Here is a 22603-nt window from a genome sequence, read left to right on the forward strand (position 1 = left end):
TGAAAATGAACGCTAAATATAAACCGAAGAATTTCAGAACCGCGCCGAGCGCTGCTTCTCTATTTGCACAGTTTTGCCTACTCGAAGACACGACGACGCTGCCGCTTCTGCTCCAGCTGCATATGTAATCTACGATTTATGCGCAACGGGTATAGCACCGTGTACCTTCACCATATCCAGTTACGTTCTCTTGGTGAATCATCGTACTAACTCCCAACCCCCGTGATAGTCCTCAAAAAGGTGTAACAAAACTAACGGTGTCTAGTGGAAGTGTGGAAGTTGAAGTTGAAGTTAAAGTTGAAGTGCCAAGTGCAAATCCTTTCTCTCTTCAGCTCCTTCCCTTCACCTTTTCATGCGAACAAAGTGTCGAAGCAAAATGTTGATCACCAAGTACACGACGATTTTACTCCAATCCACGAATCAGCACATCATCAGGTAAGTCAGTCATCGCCATTCCTTCTCGCCAGTATCCAAACCACACTTTTAAACGGTTGATCGTTATTCTTAATGGCGAAACGTACGGCTACCCTACCGGACTTATCCAGTCCTCGTAAAGTTCATCCCGACTCCAATGTATGGTTAGAGGAATTGCATTGTCCTGCGCCTTTTTGCGCGCCCGCATTCGCATTGTGCAGATCGCACATGTTATCTCGATTCCTTGGATTGTTCACGGCCACTTTAGTAGCTGCACCAGCATTGTTAGTTTTTTTTTTTTTTTTTTTTCTTTTTTTTTCTCGGTACACGTATAGCGTTTAATTAATTGCGGTTTGTTCTCATGGAACGCGATTATTTTGCACGTATCAGAATAGGTTGCAGTTAAAGGCTGATTTTAAAAAATCTTGGGAGGGTAAAAGTTATATAGTGTAGTGTGGATACGTACTTTGAAAATTGTCTCGCGGGTAACATTCGACACCAACAAATTTGGGGGCGTATATCATGTGGTAGATTAATCTTAACGGTTAATTAATACCCGCAACTCTAATTGGCATCCAGTTTAATTCGGTCAATTAATTTTCGCCCGAGTTTTCGCCAACGAGAAGCGATGGGAAAAAGGTCGACTGAAATGCGGAATGCGTTTTCAAGAGTTGAAGAGCGGGAGACGAGACCGAGGAATAGGGAGTGTAAAAAAGGAAGAGAAAAAAATAAAGGGAAGGGCCGGAGAGATGGGACAGATTTTGCATTCAAAATTCGTTCGAATTATATTTAAGGTTTAAATTGGTGCTCGATCTCGCTTACGGATTATTAAAATCGCTCAAGAAAGCTGCAGCGAATCCTCATCCCCCTAAAATTTCGCTCTGTACAGGGAATGGAAATTTCTCTCCTTCTTTTCTTTCCCGATTTTATATACGGTAAGAAAAGGAAATTCGTGCTCTTGAATAAATTCATTCCTCTACCGAGGAATCGCTCCTCGCTCGCTGCTCCTTCTCGAGGAGTCGTGATTTTATCGAAATCCAGTTACCCTCGCTCAAGGTTAGGTTGCACCTTGTCCTACGTCTATATATACGTACCTCTATATTAGGTGGGCAGACTTTGAGCAGATTCTTCACATTGTTTATCCGTAACGTGATTATTGCACACAGTTTCATTGCAAAATTTTTCAATTCGAATAGAAATATAATCTTTGAATTTTATGATAAATGTGAATTAATTAAATTAATTGCTGATTCTCTGGTCAACTGTTACAGGATTCTGTAGTTTATCTTTTTGTTTTTATTCGTAAATTGAGGTAATTTATTTTGTACAGGTGATCAGAAAGTTTTTATTGATATTACAGTAAACAATCAAGGTGCAGAACACTTTCTTTCAATTATTTAACTACCAAAATTACACCCAAGCCAACGTTAGGGAATATATTTTCTTTTTCCGATATAATTTTTCATTTCTTATCACTTAGATAAGGCCAATTATGCATATATACATATATACACATGTATTTATAATGTATAATAAATAAGTGATAGCTTATCTGCAGTTTCTCAACCGGTGAAAATTATGGGTCATCAGGAATTGCGCAATCCATATTATATAGTGGTAATTTAATCGCCGACAGTAAAGACAGTTAAATCCGATATTGCTCGATTCAGGTCGACTTTTTTGCGCAATTTATTTACCATAGTTTTTTGTCAGGTATGAAATTAAGGGGACTCACTACTTGAATTTATAAATTGCGACTCACAAAGGAAGTTTGAAATTTCAAATATGAGATACAGCTGTACGATATCTAGTGATGAACGAAGGAAAAATCTTCGCAAATCTACTCCGCCGAATCGAGCTAAAATATCCAGTCTGAATGACTGACATCCTCTTTCACTGTAGGGGTAAGAACGATGTGACTGAATTTCATTTGGCAATCAGTTGGAATTAAAAGCCCCCTTGGGGTCTGCCTTTGAGAGAAGTGTTTAAGGTACGATTTGGCAAGAGAGGGCTAATGACGAGCAAACGGATGCCGTCTTTGTTCCCGCGCTTATAAACACTTCCTCCGAGCTTCCTATGTTCCTGCGTGATCTTAACCAGCAGCTCGGAGGTGCAACGAACCTTTTCGCTCTCTCGTTGGTCTCCGGTTGTCAACGACGTAACCCGAGGCAGGCGGTCACCGCCTTTTGCATAAAGGCTTGCCTAGCAAAAGCGACAAGTAGCTATCGCTTCAGTTTGTCTTTCTCTCTCCCTTCTTTTCCCTCTCTTGCTCTCTTCATCCCTTCATCCCTTCATCCCCGTTCCCTCGAGTCCTAAACAGTCGGGCAGTCAGGGTTAGTGAGCCGCTCGCTCGCCCATCTCCTCCACTTTTCCCTGGGGGTAGAGTACACTTGACGTAAAGGGGTTCTCGTTCATCGATTAGTTTTATTATTATTATCTTCGTAATTCGGGGATCCAGAAGAAAGGACCTTTCGACCCAGTAACGCGCGCCCTGACGCCGACCAGAAAGTCCGGAGTCATCGTCGCTCATCCGCTATCCACTCTCTTAATTCTTTAACGATCTTCACAGTTTTTTTTTTTTTTTTACCTCTTCAAACACTTCACGAACGCCGTTTATCAATTTTACATCTTATCGATGCATCCCACGAACGCGGGTTAAGGACACGACAGGTAATCCGACGCAGAGAAACCAATAAAGTATGATTCATTTTTTCCGCCAGAAATATATATATATATATATATATATATATATAGCGAGACATTTTTTCCCCGAACATATTAGTCAATTTATCAAGACCTTCCTGTATATACCGTTCGGGCCAATTTATTTTTCCCCCGATAAATTCCGTTTTCGATTTCATTAGTCCTATACCGACAACCCAGCGAGCGATCGCCAACCGAACCAGAGGAATAAGATTTACCACACTTATACTTTCGCTACAAAACATATATACGTATACTATATATATTATGTATTATATATATATATATCTTCGTGCTAGCTGCCTGCCGCATCTGATCCGGTCGACCAGTAACTACGTTTTGATCTCCGACTTGTAGGGAATGGAAAAGTGATATCGAACGATGGATTTTCACTTTCGGAAAGAACAGAACTGACTTAGTTATTGTTGTAGAAATTTGAAGAAATTTTTAAAGGAGGTACGGGAATCCGTGGGCGAACCCCTGACGAAGAGGTGGGTCGATATCGTTTTCCACTGTGCAGTTGGTTGCGGTATTCCAAAAACTCGAGGAATTTATATTGGCCTACGGTTCAATTAGTCTCCACTGTGGCTGTGGGCTGAAAATCTGGTACTCGATACTGCTTAACGGCTAATATGCATTCAGATAAATTCACTCGTTTGGTGATCGGAGCGTAGAATCCAGGGATTATGGTGGCCGGCAGCATACAGTTTCCTACGATACTCGGGTGTAACCCCTTGGATGCATGTCTTTGCAGCACAATACACGATACATACATACAAGTGAGAAGGGCGATTTCGCAGGGAGAAGAATAGGCCCGGAGGCACCGTATATTGACACTTGGAACATTATTAAGTGGAGGGGTCGGTTCTAATAAGTTTTGACGACAATACTGTGGCCGTGGTGTGCAGCTCTTCCCGGCTTATTCTCGACCAAGGAAAACACTGCACCAAAGTAAAGTCCCCAAAGGGTGTCTGTTGGCTCCTCGCGTTTCTTTTTTCCCCTCAACCCGCAACCCCGTGCTGTTCCATTCCGGTCTTCTGTTACTAAACACCATCGGCGATTTTACATTTTACAAAGCGCCAATTCTTCTACCTGCAGTGTTTCTTTCGCTCTTTAATGTAACAGTCGCTAACGAGGTGTCTTCTTGTTTTTTGTCTCCTTACTTAATGCTATCAATTTTCCGAAAAATTTTCCGCATACACGCTTACAGACGTTGAGATAAGTAGATCGGAGAGAGGGAGGATGGGGAAAGCAGATAATCTCTGTATATTATCGTCCGAACCAAAGTTCAGGAATTTAACCTTCGGGCTGCGGAGAAACTCTGCTCCTCGACGTTCGTTGACGCTGCGATTTTATTTTTGGCCTCTCAAAAGATGCCAAACTTTCCTAACTAGCTATACTGCAGACGCTTGACGTAGACTAGCGAATGAGAATGCGTGGGCGATTTTGCCTGATTGACACGTGGCAATGACCCCCGTGCAGCTGATATACTGCAGGCATAAATTTATGCACCATTAATTATGTATTCATGATTTTTTTCTCTTCGTAGAGAAAACTAGTAATAATTTAGTTCTCATTTTTTTTCTTTTCTTTTCTTTTATTTTCTTTTACACTGTTCTTATCACCCTGCGTTCCGTATTTCGTTCTTGACACATAAGCCCGGAATATCTTGCAGCATAACCTAACACTTGATAAATACCGCGAACGACCAGAAATATTAAAAAACCGACCCTCTCGAATCGTCGCCGTAGCTGATGGAGATTTTTTCCGCTCAAGCTTTCAGCTCTTTCTTTATATACGAATCCCCCTCTGGCAATCAGGTTTCAAACGTTGACGGTTACTTTTTAATTAAAAGTTGCGATTTCCCGTTAGTGAAGTGAAAAAAAAAAATAAAAAAAATAAAAAATTTATAATAATGGAACGACAAAAAGAATTTCTTATTTCTATGCGGTTCTTTCGGTATCCATACAATTTTACTCTCTGTGAATTACTTTATTCTTCATCATTGGATCTTCGGATTTATTTTTTTTTCATATTATGGATACGTCATACCGTAACGTCGCAATAATTTTCTCTAACAGCGCGTTTTATTAATTCTAACGTTCATCTTTCGCCGATCTTCGTCTCTCTTTCTCTTTGTCCCTCCATTGATTTGTGGAAAAAAAAATTTCTCCACTCAATTCCAAAATACCTCCGTGTCACGAAGAGCACGTGAACCTACGCAGGCGATTATATCGTAAAAATAACGAACGACACGCATTGCCTGCAAAATATTTATACGCAGCGAAACGATCCTTCGAAAGATATGAGCTTGGTAACTTTGTATCTTCGACATTTTATTTTCGTTTTTTTTTTCGTAATACGGGTACAATATTATATAAAAAATTCAGCCGGCACGTATCTCGATAAAACGCCCGCGTGCCAACCAAACAACTCGCGGAATATCAGAATTATCTCCACGAGGATTACGTCGATCATTTTGGTTTTATTTATTTTTTTTTAAATAAGCCACATTTCTCAGATACCATCGAAAAACGGAGAAAATTTCAGCCGCCGAAATTCACGGGTAAAAATTGAATTTAACGCGTCGAAGAGAGATAAGAAAAAGAAAAGAAAAATATTGCTCATCAGAAGTCTCGGTAGACTCTTTCAAGTCTCAAGTACCTATAGCTACAGCATTTCACCGCTAGGCGGCTACAGATCTCAAAATCAGCTTCTCCATCGCAAAGAGGCATAATTTGAGACTTGGATTAACGACGTAGATTGTAGACCGAAGTTGGAAATATGATTAATACACTCTGCGCGAGCCGCGAGGTGCTTCTTAAATTTTCACGTCTCATTATCCTTAAGCAAGTCAAGTTGCGGGATTTCGAAAGGAAAAAATGACAGTTTGCTCGGAGTTTTCTGCTGCAGAGGGGTTCCGAGCTCGACTGCATTTCGGGTAAACATTTCAGCAACATCACACCACCCCTTGAACAAAGAGAGAGAGAGAGAGTCTGGCTATAGCAACTTCCGACTGACTAAACTGAACCGTGTCGGACGGGCGGCTAAGATCTTTCTATTAATCCCACGGGACATACCCGGCACTTCACTCGCTCTCGCCCGCGCCCCTAATTAAATTATTCCTGAAACAACGGAGATGCGGACTTTACGGGTGGCGCTACGCTTCCACGGACAAACATCGCAGACGCGATGCTGACGCTGCTGCTGCTCCTGACACCTAACAGCGTTCAACAGCTGTGCACCGCTTCTGAGTTTAGGGTGAACCATATAAGTTTACACGTACAACATACCCGTTCAAGTCGGTACCTACCTACCTACCTACCTATCTACCTACCTATCTAACCACCTACCCACCTCTACTTGGTAGAGATAGACTATACTGATGCCACTGCGTCTAGCTTACGCAACTTACAATCTCGCCTACTCACCTTTTTCGAACTCGGGATTATATCTAAGCCGGCGACGATAAACATTCCAGTTTGTATATATTATATGTACATAATATACGTATATGACATTGCCAAAAATTAAACGGATTTCTCTAATTTCATAATTAGACGTTATGTAGTTTAGAGTTAGTATAGGAATGGGCACGTGATATAGGTGTGTATAAAAAAAAATTTAATTCAAAATTTATTTTTTAATCAAAATCTCGTACATTTTATTACGTAAAGGTATTGAAATTGTAATATCGTATACATACTATATTGTACAATGCCATATTGCGTAATTAATATTATTTCTATCTTCATTTCGTCTGAGTTTATTTTCTCTTCTTTTTCACCAGGTATTGCAAAGTTGGTTATTTACGTAATATATAGTAATTTTCAAGAAATATTGAAAAACAAAGTCTTATTCTATATCATGCTTTTTTTGTTAATCCATTTCGCGGTGAAGAATCAGAATTAAAAAAAAATTGAAACAAAAAAAGTAAAATATTACTGTTGGTACACTCACTGGCTCGCGTTAAATACCTTTGACCGTTCGGTGCGTGGAAATTTATTACACGCATGAAAAAGTCGACCGGAGGGGTTCAACACCGCGTTGGAATTTCGCCATTTAAACATCTGCTGATAAATTATTGTTGCAATTATCATCATTTTGCGTAACGTTGAATTATCTCTCTCTTTCTCTCTCTCTCAAATTTTTATACTTCTCTTATCCAACGTTCCCTGGATATAAAAGAACATTCTATTCTATTCTATTCTATTCTATTCCATTCTCTATGACCACGACATAAAATTATTCTCTGCAGAAAACTTGACGTTATGTATAATTAATCGGTACAACTTCGACCATAGTGCGTACTTATAATGAAAGATGCACGGTGTTTTCCTATATCTTGTATACATATAATAGCGAAGGAGTAGGAAACTAGCGACTGTGTCTCTCCGTTCGTTCAGCGATGACGTCATCTTCTGCAATTGCACTTAAACCCGTTCGTACGCCTACCGCGAGTGTCCTCGAGTTTCGTGCTGCATTACATGCGCTTGTGGCGCCAACCGTAGTTCAGTTCTCAACCTATACAAGCGAAATAAATTGAAGAGAAGAATTGAGAAAGGCTGCAAGTGCCAATCGGAGAGAAAAAAAATGGCATTTATAGCTTTTTTTAATTCTTCTCTTCAATATCGCACCAAGAATCTCACTACCTGCTGTATGTAAATATCGGAAAAAATCTCCCCCGTATCAATCATTCTAAATTATGTTTACGTACAACCAAAAATCGTCCACGAAACGGTGGGGAAACACTTGACACCTAACCGGTGATCTTCAATCTGCGGTATGACAGCCCGACGAAGACCTCGTCGTCCGTTTAGGGTGCCATTAGACGCATCTGTGCATCACGTGTGTGGGGGGATATACGATACATATATATAAGAATGAACGAATTTTCCGGTGATAAATTCTTGGAAATCTGTCCGTTGTCTTATTTGTTACCTTATACCGCATTACTTATACGTATACAGCTGCGGATGCAGGGCAAAACCCCAACGGGGCAAAACTTGGATCAGAGAACAGACTTTCCTTTCCTATCTGTTGAACCATTTGTCGGCTGTCCTATAAGCCATTTCTTTCATTTCTTATCTATCATTTCTTTTCCGCTGTCTTATTCTCCTTCCTGTATGTGTTTGTCTACGTTTGCGGCTCCTTTAGGCACTGCGCCACTGTCAAAACGTGAAATATGTCAGCGAGACGGTGCAGAAATTCGGCAACGGACTATCCCTGCACGACCTTTGAGGCGAACCCCTTGCGGAATAGCTGGATTTTCAATTTGGCATCGTATACAATTTTATCCCACCGACAACCATTTCGTTTTCTTGCGATGTTCAGAGAGAGAACACATCATTATCGATGAAATCGCGTCACCCACGGATTAATATGCTTGTAAAAGTTACAATTACCAAGAGATTATACGAAAGGCAAGGAAGAATTGAACAAGGATAACGGAAGAAAATATATTTTACCAAATTGCAAATTTATATTATATACTTACATGAAGCCTCCTGGGGAAGGGGGGGGGGGGGGGGGGGGGATCCGAGAGATAAGAGACCGAGGACACGATATTTTTCCATGCATTATCCTGTCTGTGAAAAGAAACCGCGGTGTACGGCTCTCTTCGCAGATTTATTGCAATTTTACTCCATCTTATATCTCATTCTAAAGTACCTGAAACTTCTGCTGTGCAAAGCTTTTCTTTATTTTATATTTACTGTGAAGTCGAGTGAAAAACAACCGCAAGCTTTCTGCAGCGTGTTTTGCCTGAAATGTAATTTTACACGGTGGTACACGCGATAAGATTGTCAATATACATTCGTCGCAAGAATCCGACGTAGAAACGACACGACGATGGGGTAGGTATTGAATATTACGTATCGCGGAAACGCGCTTTTTAGATACAGCTATAGTATTGATGTATAATTTATCTAGTTCAAAACATTGCTGTTTACGAACGGTTATACGAGGTTGCTTTCAAAATAGGTACACTTGAAATATCAGGTCGCTGATATTCAATGAGCAACAATGTCGGCGATACACGCTCTGTTTGTCTCCTGTGTATCTTGCATCTCCTATATGTGTATATAAATAAATGCATTTTCTCTTTAATGGTATAAATCTTCAATAAATCGTTGGAAATCTTCGGTGTCGCGGTTTGTGACTTTCAACGATGCACCAGCGCTCGACTCAATCCTGCACCTACCTAAGCGAACAGACGTTGCTCGCTAAGCTTCTTGTCTCGTATCTACTCGCGACTCCTAGCAACATACTGCAGTCGGTAGGTATGAAGCTTTTTCTTCCTGAAACAATCTCGCAAGTTTCTACATGGCCACCGCTCCATAGTTTCTTTCTTGTTCGTCTAGGGAAAAAGCCACAGACAACTTCATAAACTACGATATGCGAAAAATAAATTCTTATTTTTCAACCCTTCTCAATTTCTCTCTCTTCGTATCTCTGCGAATCCACAAGGGTGTGAAATCGATACCGTTTCCGAAAAGTCAGGGACCTTTAGAATATACCTACAATCAAACGAACTTGTCGATATGGAATCTCGCTGAAACCGAAACTATATTCACTAAAAAAGTGACAATAATTTAACGTTCTTATTGTTCATTTTTATTCAAAAGTTGAAAAATTGCTCCACAGTTATCGGGCAAATTTTTTCATCCATACCTCATCGATTGGTAAATTTGAAGAAAAATTTTTCCACCACAATTTGCATATCTGAGCAGTTCACTCGCGACGATCGGTTGTACAGAATTAAATAAAAAACTAATATAATCGTTCCGAGATGAGTTTTCCGCGTTAGAGAATGTCCGGGGGACAGTTTTAATCTCTAGGAAGTCGCCTCGGTGTTGTCACAGTCTAGTAATTTCATTGATAAAAAACGAATGCCAGCCATGTTTGATTTTTATTTTGGTCTCCTCGAGCCGCGGCGCGTTTTAACGGGGGCAATCGCTTTCCGCAATCGAGTGCCCGACGCGGACTCCGTCGTTCCCAGATCCCGCCTCGGCAAGCTGAAAACCACAATTCTGAAAATAATGATCGACGTGAATCTCCGCGCTTTTCCTACACCCGTCTCATAGGTAGATATATCAAAATAAATAGAAAATCCACAATGAAATAGTGGCTCGCGGAACGTCCGACGACGACGACGACGACGACGACGACGACGACGACGACGACGAGGAGGTAGAGGATGGATACGCGCCTGCGTTGTCTCCCACTTTCCTCTCTGTCTCTTTCTCTCTCTAGCTTCGCCGAGAGAACGCGGTGAAAATTTATCCGGCACATAGTATCGTAGATACGCTCGCGGTACAGAGCGTCGCGACGCCAGTCCGACGTCGACGGGCGTCTCGGACGCTCAACAGCGTGTGTCGAGGGTCCGTGGGCTCAGGAGAATAATCGAATAGTTTGTTAATTAATCGTTGAATTTAAACAGGGAGGAGAGAAAGAAAGAAATAAATAAAAACGAGGCAAATCTCGTTCGGAACTATCAAATCAAACACGTCTCTCTACACATTACCGAATGAAGTAAAATTGTATGAAATATTTGTATTATAATATACACCAACGTGGTTCGTTCGAAGAAACAAACTTTTTTAACAGTGCGACGATAATTTTTACTCTATTATTATTATTATTCGTATATACACGTACACACGTACACACACACGCATCTGTATACCGGGGACAACGAAACTAACAATAAACGAGAAATTTTATTTCTCTCGAAGAGAAAAACAAAATTTATCCCGGTGTTGTGGAAGTTGTAAGAATAAGTGATTCATACTGCGAATGATATTAAATGCATTCCATAAACTGTAAAAATCTTCACCAATTGCCAATTAATCCCTTTCAAAAAAAAAAACAAAAAAAAAAAAAACTTCAAATTTTAATAACGTTGCATGTTCACACCTATGTAATTATATTATATTATATATACGTATACATACATTATATATACATGCAGCTGACTTATTGCCTCGTTTAGAACGGTCACGTTTGACGATGATTCATAAAAACTATCCCGAAATACTTCGCTAGCCAAAGGACTCGTTTGATGCTTCCAGTTGCTGATTTTTCTCCCGAAATAATTCGCCGTAACTCAGGTTCCCTGAAACTGATGAACCAATTTTGCAAATTTGTACGCGTATTTGCTTGTGTAACAATTACTCGCGGACGAATGCTCGGCAAATATTTTCTACTTCGTTAATTCCCTTTCAAGTGACCTTCCGGAGCGTGGCTTAAAGTCCTCGAGTATATGTAGAGCAGGAGAAAGAGAGACGGATAGAAAAAGAGCTGGCAATACCTGCAACGTTGTTTCAGTCCCGAGGTTTCATTAGCTTGAGCAAATCTATGAAACGCGTTGAAAAATAAAAAAAAATAAAAATAAATAAAAAGTTTATCAAATTCCTAGGCAAAATCAACGCGAGACCAGTTCGAAAATAATGATGGAGAGGCGCCGATTACATATCTTCTTACTCATAAACCTAATTTCGTGTGCCAACGACCAACGGACTGGTATACGGGCGCCGTCTTGCTCAATCAGCACTTGAAGTCTTTTATTTGCATCTTTTTGTCGGTTTCAAACAGCGTCGTTGGTAGCTAGCTGCTTGGGCAACGACGCATTTATCGTTCGATTGCAGATATGTGATTGTTTTTTGTAAACAGAAAAGAAGAGTGAGAAGTAAAAAAAAAAACAGCGTGACCGTGTCAACCAATTGTGTGCATGCATAACACACGAGATAAGAAAAAGGAGTAAATAATGTAAATTAATAAAAACTAAAAACGTTGCTACAACTTCAAAACTCGTTTAGGTACTTTTCAACAGTTGCTGTCTGAATAATTATACTCCACTGTGGAGGGTGAATTTAATTAGAAACTTTGAGAAAAAAAAATAAAACAAGAAAATTCTTCAAACTTTCAAATTACGATATAAGAAATTCACGCAGACGACTCGGGATTCGAGAACTTGATATTACATCTGCACTGCGGCTTTGATGAAGAGAAAACGAAGTAAATTTTTCTACGAATTGAGATTGGCTTTTTTTTTTCACCTGCGGCACGAATACGTATATATCAAGAACGAAAAGAGAGAGAAGCTGAAGAAGGGACGGCGATCGGTGTGGGATCAAATCAAACGCGTATCCAATTAAATCGTGATTCCTAACACCAAGACCACCAGCTCATTCTCTGCGATCTGTTTAATTATCATTCCAATTTTACTTTGCAGCGAGACCAACCAGATCTCTCTCTTTCCCTCTCTTGTTCGCTGTCTTTCTTTCCTTTTGCCCAGAGCGAGGTAAAACGCGATTGCCCAAACCTTGGCGACTTTTTGTATCTTTGAAAAAGAAAAAAGCAAAGACAAGAAACAGTTTTGGACACGTAGCAAAGTTTGATCAGTATAATTATATACGATGGACGAAACGTTTCACAACTCCCGGTTTCCTTGTCGTGAACACGAAACTTTGAAGCATCAAACGTTTTCTATTCAGGCATTTGAATCGAGTGGAAGGTGTGGACTGGCGCAGCAATTCTCTCCAAGTCGAATATGGCCAGTCTAGCTATGAGGCATGTTATCATGTCGTCTATCATTTCCACTGTCCAACTTTCACGCGGTGGTTTTGTTCAGAGTCCGCGTGTTGCCAACAAGTGTGTTGGTCAATTTACACGAGTCAATGTGCGTGCGAATCAATCCGCGACGCACGGCCCGAGGTTCGTTATTTACGTCGGTTTGTTTCATTTCTTCTAAATTCCGAAATTCCAAGCGCCGGGAAATTAACTGCAAATCGTTTTCGGCTGGACCGTTTAAGACTTTGGAGTTGAGAAAGAGGAAGTCGGGAGATTTAGAGAGGTTCCAGTTGCGGTGTCCCTTCGCTGTCCCCGCGCTTCTCCAAGTTATTATTCTTCCTGGGAAGTCGCGTGAAAATTTAAGATGTCGAGAGAGAGAGAGAGAGAGAGAGAGAGAAAGAGAAAGAGCCAGTTTGCTCCGGCTAACGAAATTAGATCTGGAACTCTCGCCTTGAATCTCGCTTCTTCTTAACGATCGTTGAATTTCTACAGTGACTTTGATGAAACTGCTTCGATTTTTCACGCTTGAAAAGTCGTATCAAGGAAACTTATCCACACCGTATCGAGTCGTGCAAAAGTAAAGGTATATTCATCTCTCATCCCATTACGCAATCATCGCGACGAAACTAAAAATCGGAATGAATTAAAAAAGTGAAATGGAAGACGGAAAAAAGCTTGTGCGTGTCGCTGTTGTAACGTGTGTGTGTATGTATATATATATATATATAACGTATATTTGGATTTTTATGATGAAAGAATATTTTGGGAAGCGAAAGAGCATAGGGGATAAAAAATAATAATAATAAAATCAAAAAAAAAAAAAAAAAAAAATGGAAAGTAATTAACGCAGATTTACGAATATTTTATTTTATTTGGTTGTTTATTTTATTTTCCACCGCTTTCACCGTCAAACGAAAAGTTTTCCGCCTCTTCTTCCGCCTCGTATTTCATCAGGTCGACGGATGGATGAACTGGAATGAAGTTTTTCTGAAAACAAAAAAAAAGAAAGAAATTAGAAAATAAACGGAAAGGGATTAATGGCAATTTGGAGCTTTGAGGATGTAACCGTGCGACGAAATGTTGAGAGTGATATTCAACGATGACAAGATTCTCGAAAATATATTCACAGATCAAGGAGCACTTCTATAACTTGAACGTCAACTGTTCGTGTTAAATTTGTTCAACGTAATACGGAAACTGCGGAAACACTCTATATCGACTGATTGAGAAAGTAAAAAAGAAATGACACTCTATTGTGATTAATATTAACAACGAGGAATTTTTCTTACTTTCTAAAATCTGTTTGATGAAGTGTTTTTCAAAAAATGTTACCGCCGATTATAAACAACATTAACAACGACATCTTGACGCTGTACACTAATCAGAATTCGGCAAGACCCACCGTCAGATCAACGAGAGGTCGCTACGCGGAAATTGGCGTTAAAAGGTAAATAAATGAAATTTATGTTAATCGATACTTTAAGAATGTCGAAATCTCGTTCCTTTGAACCAGCGTTTCCAAAGCATCCTCGAAAGTATATCCACGATGCGCGTGGAATCGTCTCGTATGAAGGCGATAACAGAAATCGATTTTAATCAATGTCGGTTAATTTGAAATATGATAGCAACAGTGAGTAAGCTACCCTCCTCCGGCAGCCTTTCGAAGCCCTTAAAGTTATTCTTAAGTTAAGCTGCTTACCGCGTAAGCTGCTTAGTCTACAGTTACGGTGAATGGACTGTAGATAGGATTCATTATTTTTTTTTAACCGAAAATCCCCGTAACCTCGTGCAGGGGAATAACTCTCTTTCTCTCTTTCTCTCTTTCTTTCTCGATTTCTCAATGAAACTAAATTACGCCGAGTAAATGAATCATTTCTTATTTTTATTCTCACATACACGAGGTTCTTGTTATTCATCTCTAGACAGTTGCACGGGTTTTTTGTCACCTCTGTTTGTCATGCTAGAGATCCAGCATTACTCTCGCAATGCTTGTTTTTAAGTTTCTATATACAGAGACACACTTCTTTTGTTTTATCCTGTTTTTATTCACCACTGTATCTTGTTTCTCATAACGTTTCATATTTCCAACCTGCGTGAAACGGCTTCCGGTTTCGTATACTGGAACGGTAAACATCTTTTGAGTAAACTGCGAAAATCCACCTTGAGATCACCGTCGTTCGCTGAACACGAGTCGCCGGAAAATATTTCTTTACTTCGATTTTATTCAGTTATTCGACAGATAATTATTCGGAAAATGTACAATTACAAAGCCTGGTGCACATTTTTCCTCGAGTAATTTTTCACTCGTATTTCGAAAGTAGGTATAAAATCAGACGGCCGTACCTATATACTTTGTGCGAAATTGAATATAAACTTCGTCAAACTTCTCAACGAATAGCACTCTTTGACTACAACCTGCAGGAGCGGAAATAATTAATTTTAGGGAAAATTCGTTCCACTGGTATATAGAATAGATCGTCTAAAATATAACCTTGTTTTTCGGATGGAGTCTCATCGCGGAAACAATATTAGGAGAAGAGAACATCGAAACTTTTCTACACGGTACGTTATACGTGCGTTTATGCTATACGTATACCTACGTACACACAAGTCGGTCCGAGAGATTGGAAAAGTTGAACCAGTGAGGGATTCGTAAAGAGTTCTTAAAGGTCCCGGGAATCTTTTCTGAGGTCCCTCGTGATCATTGACCGAAAAAACTCCCCGATCAATTTACCTTTCAACTTTTAACCCTGCTGCTCGCTGCCTCTTTCAATCTCTCTCTCTCTCTTTCTCTCTCTTTTCTCGGAAGCAAATTTTAGTCTACTAAAACAATTATTACCACTACCACTACCACGTCACGGTTAAACATGGCGTCGAAATTACCGAGTCCCTTATCTGCGAGTGATTACCTTCTCTCCTTTCACTTATATCGTCATGCCGCAATCGATATCATACCACGGTTCGTTCGTTTCTGCTATGTTTTCATCACGAACATTTTTTCGAAGCTGGAAGAGGAAAGAAAGCCGAGGAAAACAGTCTGTGTTTGAAACTTTAGATAGTTGGTAAAAATCACAGAGAGTGCAATGTAATCGACGAACTGGCGGGACGAGAACAGTGAACAACAATGAGTAATTATTTTTACTAATCACTATACGTTTTCAAAAAGGTTATATATTCGTATCAGTTTGGAAAACGGCGAAGCATCTAACGCAACAATATCGGCGCGTCGAGGCGATAGGAAAACAATTTTTTATCGAAAATCAAGAGGGGGTGGTGAGAAAGAGAGAAAGTGATAGAGAAACCTTCAGCGATATTTCTCGCTCTGAGTATTATTGATTAGCGAGGCTGTTTGATGTCACATCATCGCCGAGCGATAGGGCCGTAAGGGAGTCGAAAGTAGGGAAGTCGAAGTGCGTGGGGTCGATGGTGGGTAATAAAATCTACGATAAAGATGACGTCACTTCGGAGGTGGACCTGGAGGATCCGGAGGCTGGAGCATACCTCGAATATGCCGACATCGGAAACGACCTACCAAGCGAATCGGGGCATCGAGTGGCGCGGCGGGTAAGGATGCATGGTAAGGATGGTAAGGTTGGCTCGCAAAGTGTCGCCTGTCCGACAGGTAATTAAAGCTTAAACCGGCCTGCCTCGGCAACCGGCGCATGGGCGTAGGTTGAACACCTACTACAAGAGCTATGCGTGAATGTCGTATACCTGCAAGCACGCCGCGTGTGGATCGAACGCGATACGAAATCGCGCGAGTCCTGAGCCAACGCGGTCTGCACTGCCTCGAGTGCGTCTGTAACTTAAGATTTGCTCCCGGTTCTTGGGTTACAACGTCACATACATACTTACGTACGTACACACGTGCAGAAAAGACAGGCGTATGCCAGAACGAGGCGGAAATCGAGATGACGGAGAGTCGGGGATTGCCCCCCGGGAGAAACTCGCTTCTATCTCGGGGGGATTTTCATGGCTTTGTATGTATTACATGGGACAGCAGCGGGAGGGTGTTCCGCTTGCATGGCATTCACGGAAAGGGTTGCGATCATCGAAATATCCCGTCGAATTTACCACCTAGAAAGTCCTCCTTATAATACACATTTTACAGAGCTGAAGCGGGAGTCAAGGGGGATGAAAAATACTTTCTGTAACATCAAAGGTTAATGCGGACAATGAAAGATGAAAAAACCTGGCCAACTCGTGCAGACCACTGATGCACCCGTGCGTTTTATTCCACCTCCCTCTACTCGTGAACAATCCTAACGACGAGGACTCTACAATTTCATTTCAACTGTTAAATAAAACGGCATTACGTTGCCCTTTTTTATTACAGGTATACCTCACGTTCGCCACGTGTATAAGGGGTACATGCATGGTGTACCGTGCACCCTACATGCCTGTTCTCTTTGTGACTTTGATCTTGTTCAACTCCCTGTATGCACTTTATTCTCGTTTTCTGCATGACACTACGAGCAATGGCTGCTGCCCTTTTCGCGGGTTACCGCAGCTCGAAAAATGCGAAATCAGATGTCACTCAGCGGTATTCGTTTTCCTTCGAGATTGAAAATTTGTTCGGGAAATTGAAAACACATCAGCCACCTGCTGCTGCTGCTGCTGCTGCTGCTGCCGAATGGCGAGAATTACCTACAGTATACAGGATTTTTCTTTCCTCTCACTACTTTCTTTGCTTTTTTTTTCTCTTTCTTTCATTCTTATACTTTTTTATTGCACCCTTTCGCTCTTTATTAAACTCAACCGGACAACGGTCTGCTCATAGTTGCTCGGCTTTCTGGAGAACGTGCGCGAAACGACTGGAAGAAGAAACTCGACGTGTCGGGCTCATTCTATTCCGAACTAACGCGAGGAGCCAGGACACCCGTATCCTTGTTACTCAACTTTCATCTCACGGCCGCAGAACACAATGGTCACTAGCTACTTACGAATATGAAATGGTTAAACTTGCGAAGCGAAAAGGGCATGGCCGATGCGAAGCGTACGTCTGTGGGCACAAATTGCCCTCAAAAGTCTCGCCCCTTGTTCTGAATTTTTTCCTTTTCACATAATCCACTTTATTCCACTTCGATTATTCAGGGAATTCTGCAGAGATTAATTTCAAACACTGGTTAACGGAGTTTTCTCTCGCTCGAGATGCACATTCATTCAGCCGATAAAGTGTCAACTGCCACACTCGAGAATTTCCACTCGAATCAGACGTCAGCGATGGAAAATAGCTGCACTGGATCGGTATAGCTGCAGTAGTGCAACTATATACATATATATACTTGATATTTGATTATAAAACTTTCACATAAATTAGATACGTTATGCCCTGTCTAATTATAAACCGAGTAATAATGTAGCGAAAGCAAATCCAACGAAGATCTGCAGCGAATGCAGATTGTTCTGTCTTGTTCGAAGCAATTCGTAAAATTGTTTATGCCATTTTATGCGTGTGTGTATAATGTATACATGTATAGACTTGCATGTACATATATAGGTATTAGTGAGTATTTGCTCGCTTCGAAAGCTTGCAACTGTAATATTTCAAGGATTTTACGACCTGTCGAATGTAATTTACGAGGTAAAGGAAACCTCGAAATTACGACGCTTTAAACCTACGGTACGTGTTCATTTACGCTTCTCAAATTTGCTCCACTTTCCAACGAAACACAACGGCTTCCCACTCTTTACGTGTTTGATGCATACTGTATATACCCATGTGTCGTATGTAGGTTTGTATACAATATGCATACGCATGCAGTGACGTATAACTGCCGCGACAATTGAACGTTACCACATCGTTTGTGCGTTTGTGCTCTACTTGCGTTCGTTATAGCGATCCCAGTTACGCACTGCACGCGTGCAATTCGCACGAAATAGGCGGGTTTCCAAAAATTGGAAGCAGGTTGTGTAGAATGGGTAGAAGCGACAATTGGTGCAATCAGTGTCGCACTAATTGCAGTAATTGTTGCAGTAACTGACATTTAAAAGAAAGAAAAAAAAAACATTCATACAAAATTCAATTGTAAATATAGTCACACCTGGGTTTCATTCACTGCTAAATGGGTTAAATCCTTTCAATGCATGATAATGGAAGTAATAAAATTAGTATATGATCAATATCTGTACGGGTAATTCGGTTTGAAACATAATTTTTCACTCTCTAACTGTTGGCAATTTTCAGTTTTAAAATTCATTGTACAAAACTCGAAGAAAATTCGTGGCGATAGTATTAACACCGCGTATAATATTAGATGTATAAAACCCGAGAACGTGGTTTATGGAAGATTGCAGGGAATTGGTACAAAGTTCACGTCGTGAAATTCAAACGCGGTTACAAGGAGACGTGCGTGTAGGTGTGCATGTATGTGTATGTATATATACAATTGTAACGAGGCAAAACGCGACTGGCGCTTCTCTCCAGCAAGGATTCAAGTTCCTGCAGCGGTATAGCCTCGAAGAAAGTTCATGCTTTGAATACCGAGAAGGCTGTTGTAGCGCACGACTATACATATATGACAAACCTGTCTGTACGAAGAGACGCAGTTTGAACTTCCGTTCTCTTATTTATGCAAATATACGACCGGCCACTCTACCTATACAGCTACATCCTACGTAGGAAAAGGACAAGCGACAGATCGTCCCTTCCTCGTTCGTTATCCGCACGACTTCCGCGACGCGACGCGACCTTCTCGTATCCCAACTAGATTTCTGAATTCTGGACATACGCACCACCGCAAAACGAACCTTTGCTATATTTCCGGCCGAGTGTCATTAGTACCAATGTAATACGTGGGGTCGGACTATCAACTCTGTAACAGGCTCACCGCGTTATTTCCACCCGCCAAAATATCCTCTCGTCATTTTTACTCCTCGGTTTTGAATCGCCTATACCTGTAACGTATGTATGTATATACATTCTCTTTTCTCACGGGGGTTTCTGGTATTTATAAAAGCATCGGGCGTAATTCATGCTAAAACGGCTTGAGTTTTAGTCTTTTAAAATGACTGTACTTATTTAGGTTCAGCTAGTTTCTTCGTGTGGATCACACGTTTGTGGATTTCGGCATGAAATTCTATAAAAAAAAATAAGATCTCACAGATAGTTCTTTCTTTTTGTCTTTATTTTTACTTTTGTTTCACTGCTAAACACGGTGTAAACAGTCTTGATAATTTTCTCTGCACATTTAATAACGATTGAAATTCTTCCCGATTATTGAAATAAACGATGGCCAATTTATAAATCGAGGGGTGGTGCAGCATAACAGCTGCGGAGGAGAAAGAAAGAAAGAAGAAAACTGCGATTATACGCAGAACGCATCGCCCTTTCTAGGTATGTGGTAGGAGAAGAGACCTGTACAATAGAGCCCTCGGAAATGGCGAAAATAAATAATCGTTGGGACGAAGGAGTCACTCGTCGCCGAGCTGAGGACAAATGGGATCGCCGGTGCAGAGGGATGAAGATGACGCTGTTGGAATATACCCTCTGTTGCTGTTGTCGCGTATAAAGAAAGAGGGACTCTTTTGAAAACAAATTGACCGTAGTCCTGGAGGTCCTTCGAGTAAGGACATCGCGGCTTTTCGCGAGGTGGTTTGCGAAATGGGTCTGCGAGAAGGAGGGGGAGAATTAGCAGCACGAGGAAGATGAAAGCTGCACCATAACGGGAGACGAAGTGCGGGGGGGTCTAGGGGGGCGAAAGAAGATGAAAAAGCAGGCTGCATACCCTCTTCGCGCTGCTATTCAGCGCTCATTAATACGTAAAATGCGGATTGGCGATGCACGCGGAACGCGCTGCAGGTTCGACCAGCGCAGGTCGACTCACCGGCTGAGGAGGAGGACCACGTGTTGAGAACCTCCCGTCGCCATGGAAACCCCCATCTGATCTCACAGACGACAAACACACCGGGAGTCGCGGCCCGTGCCACCGGCTAGCCTCCAACACGTCGACGAGGAACCGAGTCACCGACACCGCCGAGAAATAACGCGAGGCTGCTGCGGCAGTAGGTACACGAGAAGAATGTCACCTGTCAAACGCAGACTACGATATAACAACAACAATAATAATAATAATAATGATAATAATAATACACCGCTTCGTTGCATAACTCATAACTCGCGTAACGTGTTAGTGTCCTTGCTTTGTTGCCTGTACAGATCGTTGATTCAGATCTCTATAATTGATAACAGTCTACGAATCGCGCTTGTCACGTGATGATCGGAACTCTCGAGTAGATATATAGGTACGTACGTAACAGTTCAATATGCTATGGTTACCTACAAATGTTTTTACTTTTAAGATCAATCGGATTATGCAACCTTGACGTTAACTGCAACATTCAAATCATTCGCAATTTCTATAACCATCGTATTAGAACCCGGAGATTCAATGGGATGGAAAGTTCTATACTCTTTTCTCCGTATATATCACCCCGCGACTCGACTCGACTCAATCACCCCGACGACATAGGGAAACGGACGCGTTATCGCCGTGCTCAGGGAACTGGACGTAGTTGCGGATCCCACTGGCTAATATGGGGGAGGGGGGTTGGGATTTCTATAGATATAGTCCGTGCAGTCTGCAGTATCTATAGACCAGTGCAGTCCGCTCTGGTTTCGATGTACGGAGTGACTCATGCGGATAAAAAGAAGAGAGAAAGATCGAGGGAAAGGGAAGGGGGTGGGGGTGAATTTTGAGAGAAAGTGCCGGTGAAAACGCGAAATAAAATGGGGAAAGGAAGAAGGAAGAAAAGAAGCATCCTTGTGAGCATTGATCGCTTGAAGAAGGTTCACGCGTGTGTATAAGTGTGATAGAAAACGTTGCTTGAGGCGACTTATGAAAGACGACGAGATATACGTAGAGAACTTCATTCATGCAAAAGGAAATTAACGCTTTAAGGAAGTCCCGAGGGCTGGCTGACGTTGTGCTGACTGCTGCTGTGTACTGCAGAGTACCTACGATATGAATCACCCTTTGTTACGGATGCAATTGCATTAGTATTATAGACATTAATTCGAGACTAAAACTGAGAGCGGTTGTGCCGATGTGACGTTCATGGAACCGCGCGACCGTTACTTTACACGCATGGATGCAGCAGCGTTACGCACATTTCCTCGGCAATCGGTACTAATCATGAAACCGGCTCCCCTTATACCGGCGTCTTTACTTCCAGAGCGAACCTAGATTATACGCGCCGGTTACACGGAAATCTATATGCGATTTTCCAGATATAACTACTCATGGCGCCGTGCATCAAGCTCTGATGGATCGTTCCGGAGATGAAATGATCCGTTTGAATGCATGTATAGAAACGGCGGGGAAATAGGTGCGGAGGTTTATTTTTATTTATTTATTTTTTTCTGCTATCTATTACAGAACCGTTCGTTCATGATGATTGATGGAATTCGAGCGAATTTCCTTCGCGCAAATCTAGTACCAGTTTTTTAATAAAATTGAAAAATTCCATCTGTGCTCTAAAATACACGAAAAATTGTATGCAGGGAGTTGCGTATAACTACTTGATGCATAATTTATTTATTTGCCAGGGTGTCCAGTATTCGTAGAAATTATGGAATCAGGGAATTCTCAGGGAATTTGATATCCCCTGGTAAAAACCTGGTAATCTCGGAATTTGAAATTTCATGTCGTATCTGGAATATACTAATTTTCATCCTAGGTTCATAAAAATTTAGCTATTTGGTGAGAAAGAAAATTTTTCCTTCAACTTTCAGACAATAGTCATAAAACAAGCCCTGATTTTTTTAAAATTGCACGTGCCAGCGAATTCTTACAAATTCGCCTCACAAAATGAGCTATGCTCCAGTCAAATATAAAATATTCATCTTCCTATGACTATTGCATTTTTCATTTATTGTGTTCATGAAAATAAACCGGCTGAATAATGATTCTTG

The 22603-nt window shown here is 41.1% G+C and overlaps 1 protein-coding gene and 1 long non-coding RNA gene across 8 annotated transcripts in view; one reads left to right on the forward strand and one right to left on the reverse strand.

The window, feature by feature from the left end:
- The window catches only part of LOC124412801 (protein sprint), a 69650-nt gene that overhangs the window by 32541 nt on the left and 14506 nt on the right, over positions 1 to 22603 (forward strand). Inside the window, exon 1 of one of the 7 annotated variants that reach the window (XM_046892926.1) lies at positions 235 to 435. The exons of 5 other annotated variants lie outside the window; for them this stretch is intronic. In XM_046892926.1, the coding sequence (XP_046748882.1) occupies positions 353 to 435 (83 nt within the window). In that variant the 5' untranslated portion in view covers positions 235 to 352. Of the gene's footprint in view, positions 1 to 234; positions 436 to 13703; positions 14138 to 22603 lie in introns of those variants that run through there. One more of the 7 variants, XM_046892924.1, reaches the window with a different exon arrangement.
- Positions 10504 to 10670, reverse strand: LOC124412804. The gene is made up of 2 exons (XR_006929815.1): positions 10636 to 10670; positions 10504 to 10598 (listed from the first exon to the last, which is right to left on the reverse strand). It is a non-coding gene; the product is annotated as an uncharacterized LOC124412804 (long non-coding RNA).

Source organism: Diprion similis, chromosome 12, assembly GCF_021155765.1.
Source record: "Diprion similis isolate iyDipSimi1 chromosome 12, iyDipSimi1.1, whole genome shotgun sequence".
NCBI lineage: Eukaryota > Metazoa > Arthropoda > Insecta > Hymenoptera > Diprionidae > Diprion > Diprion similis.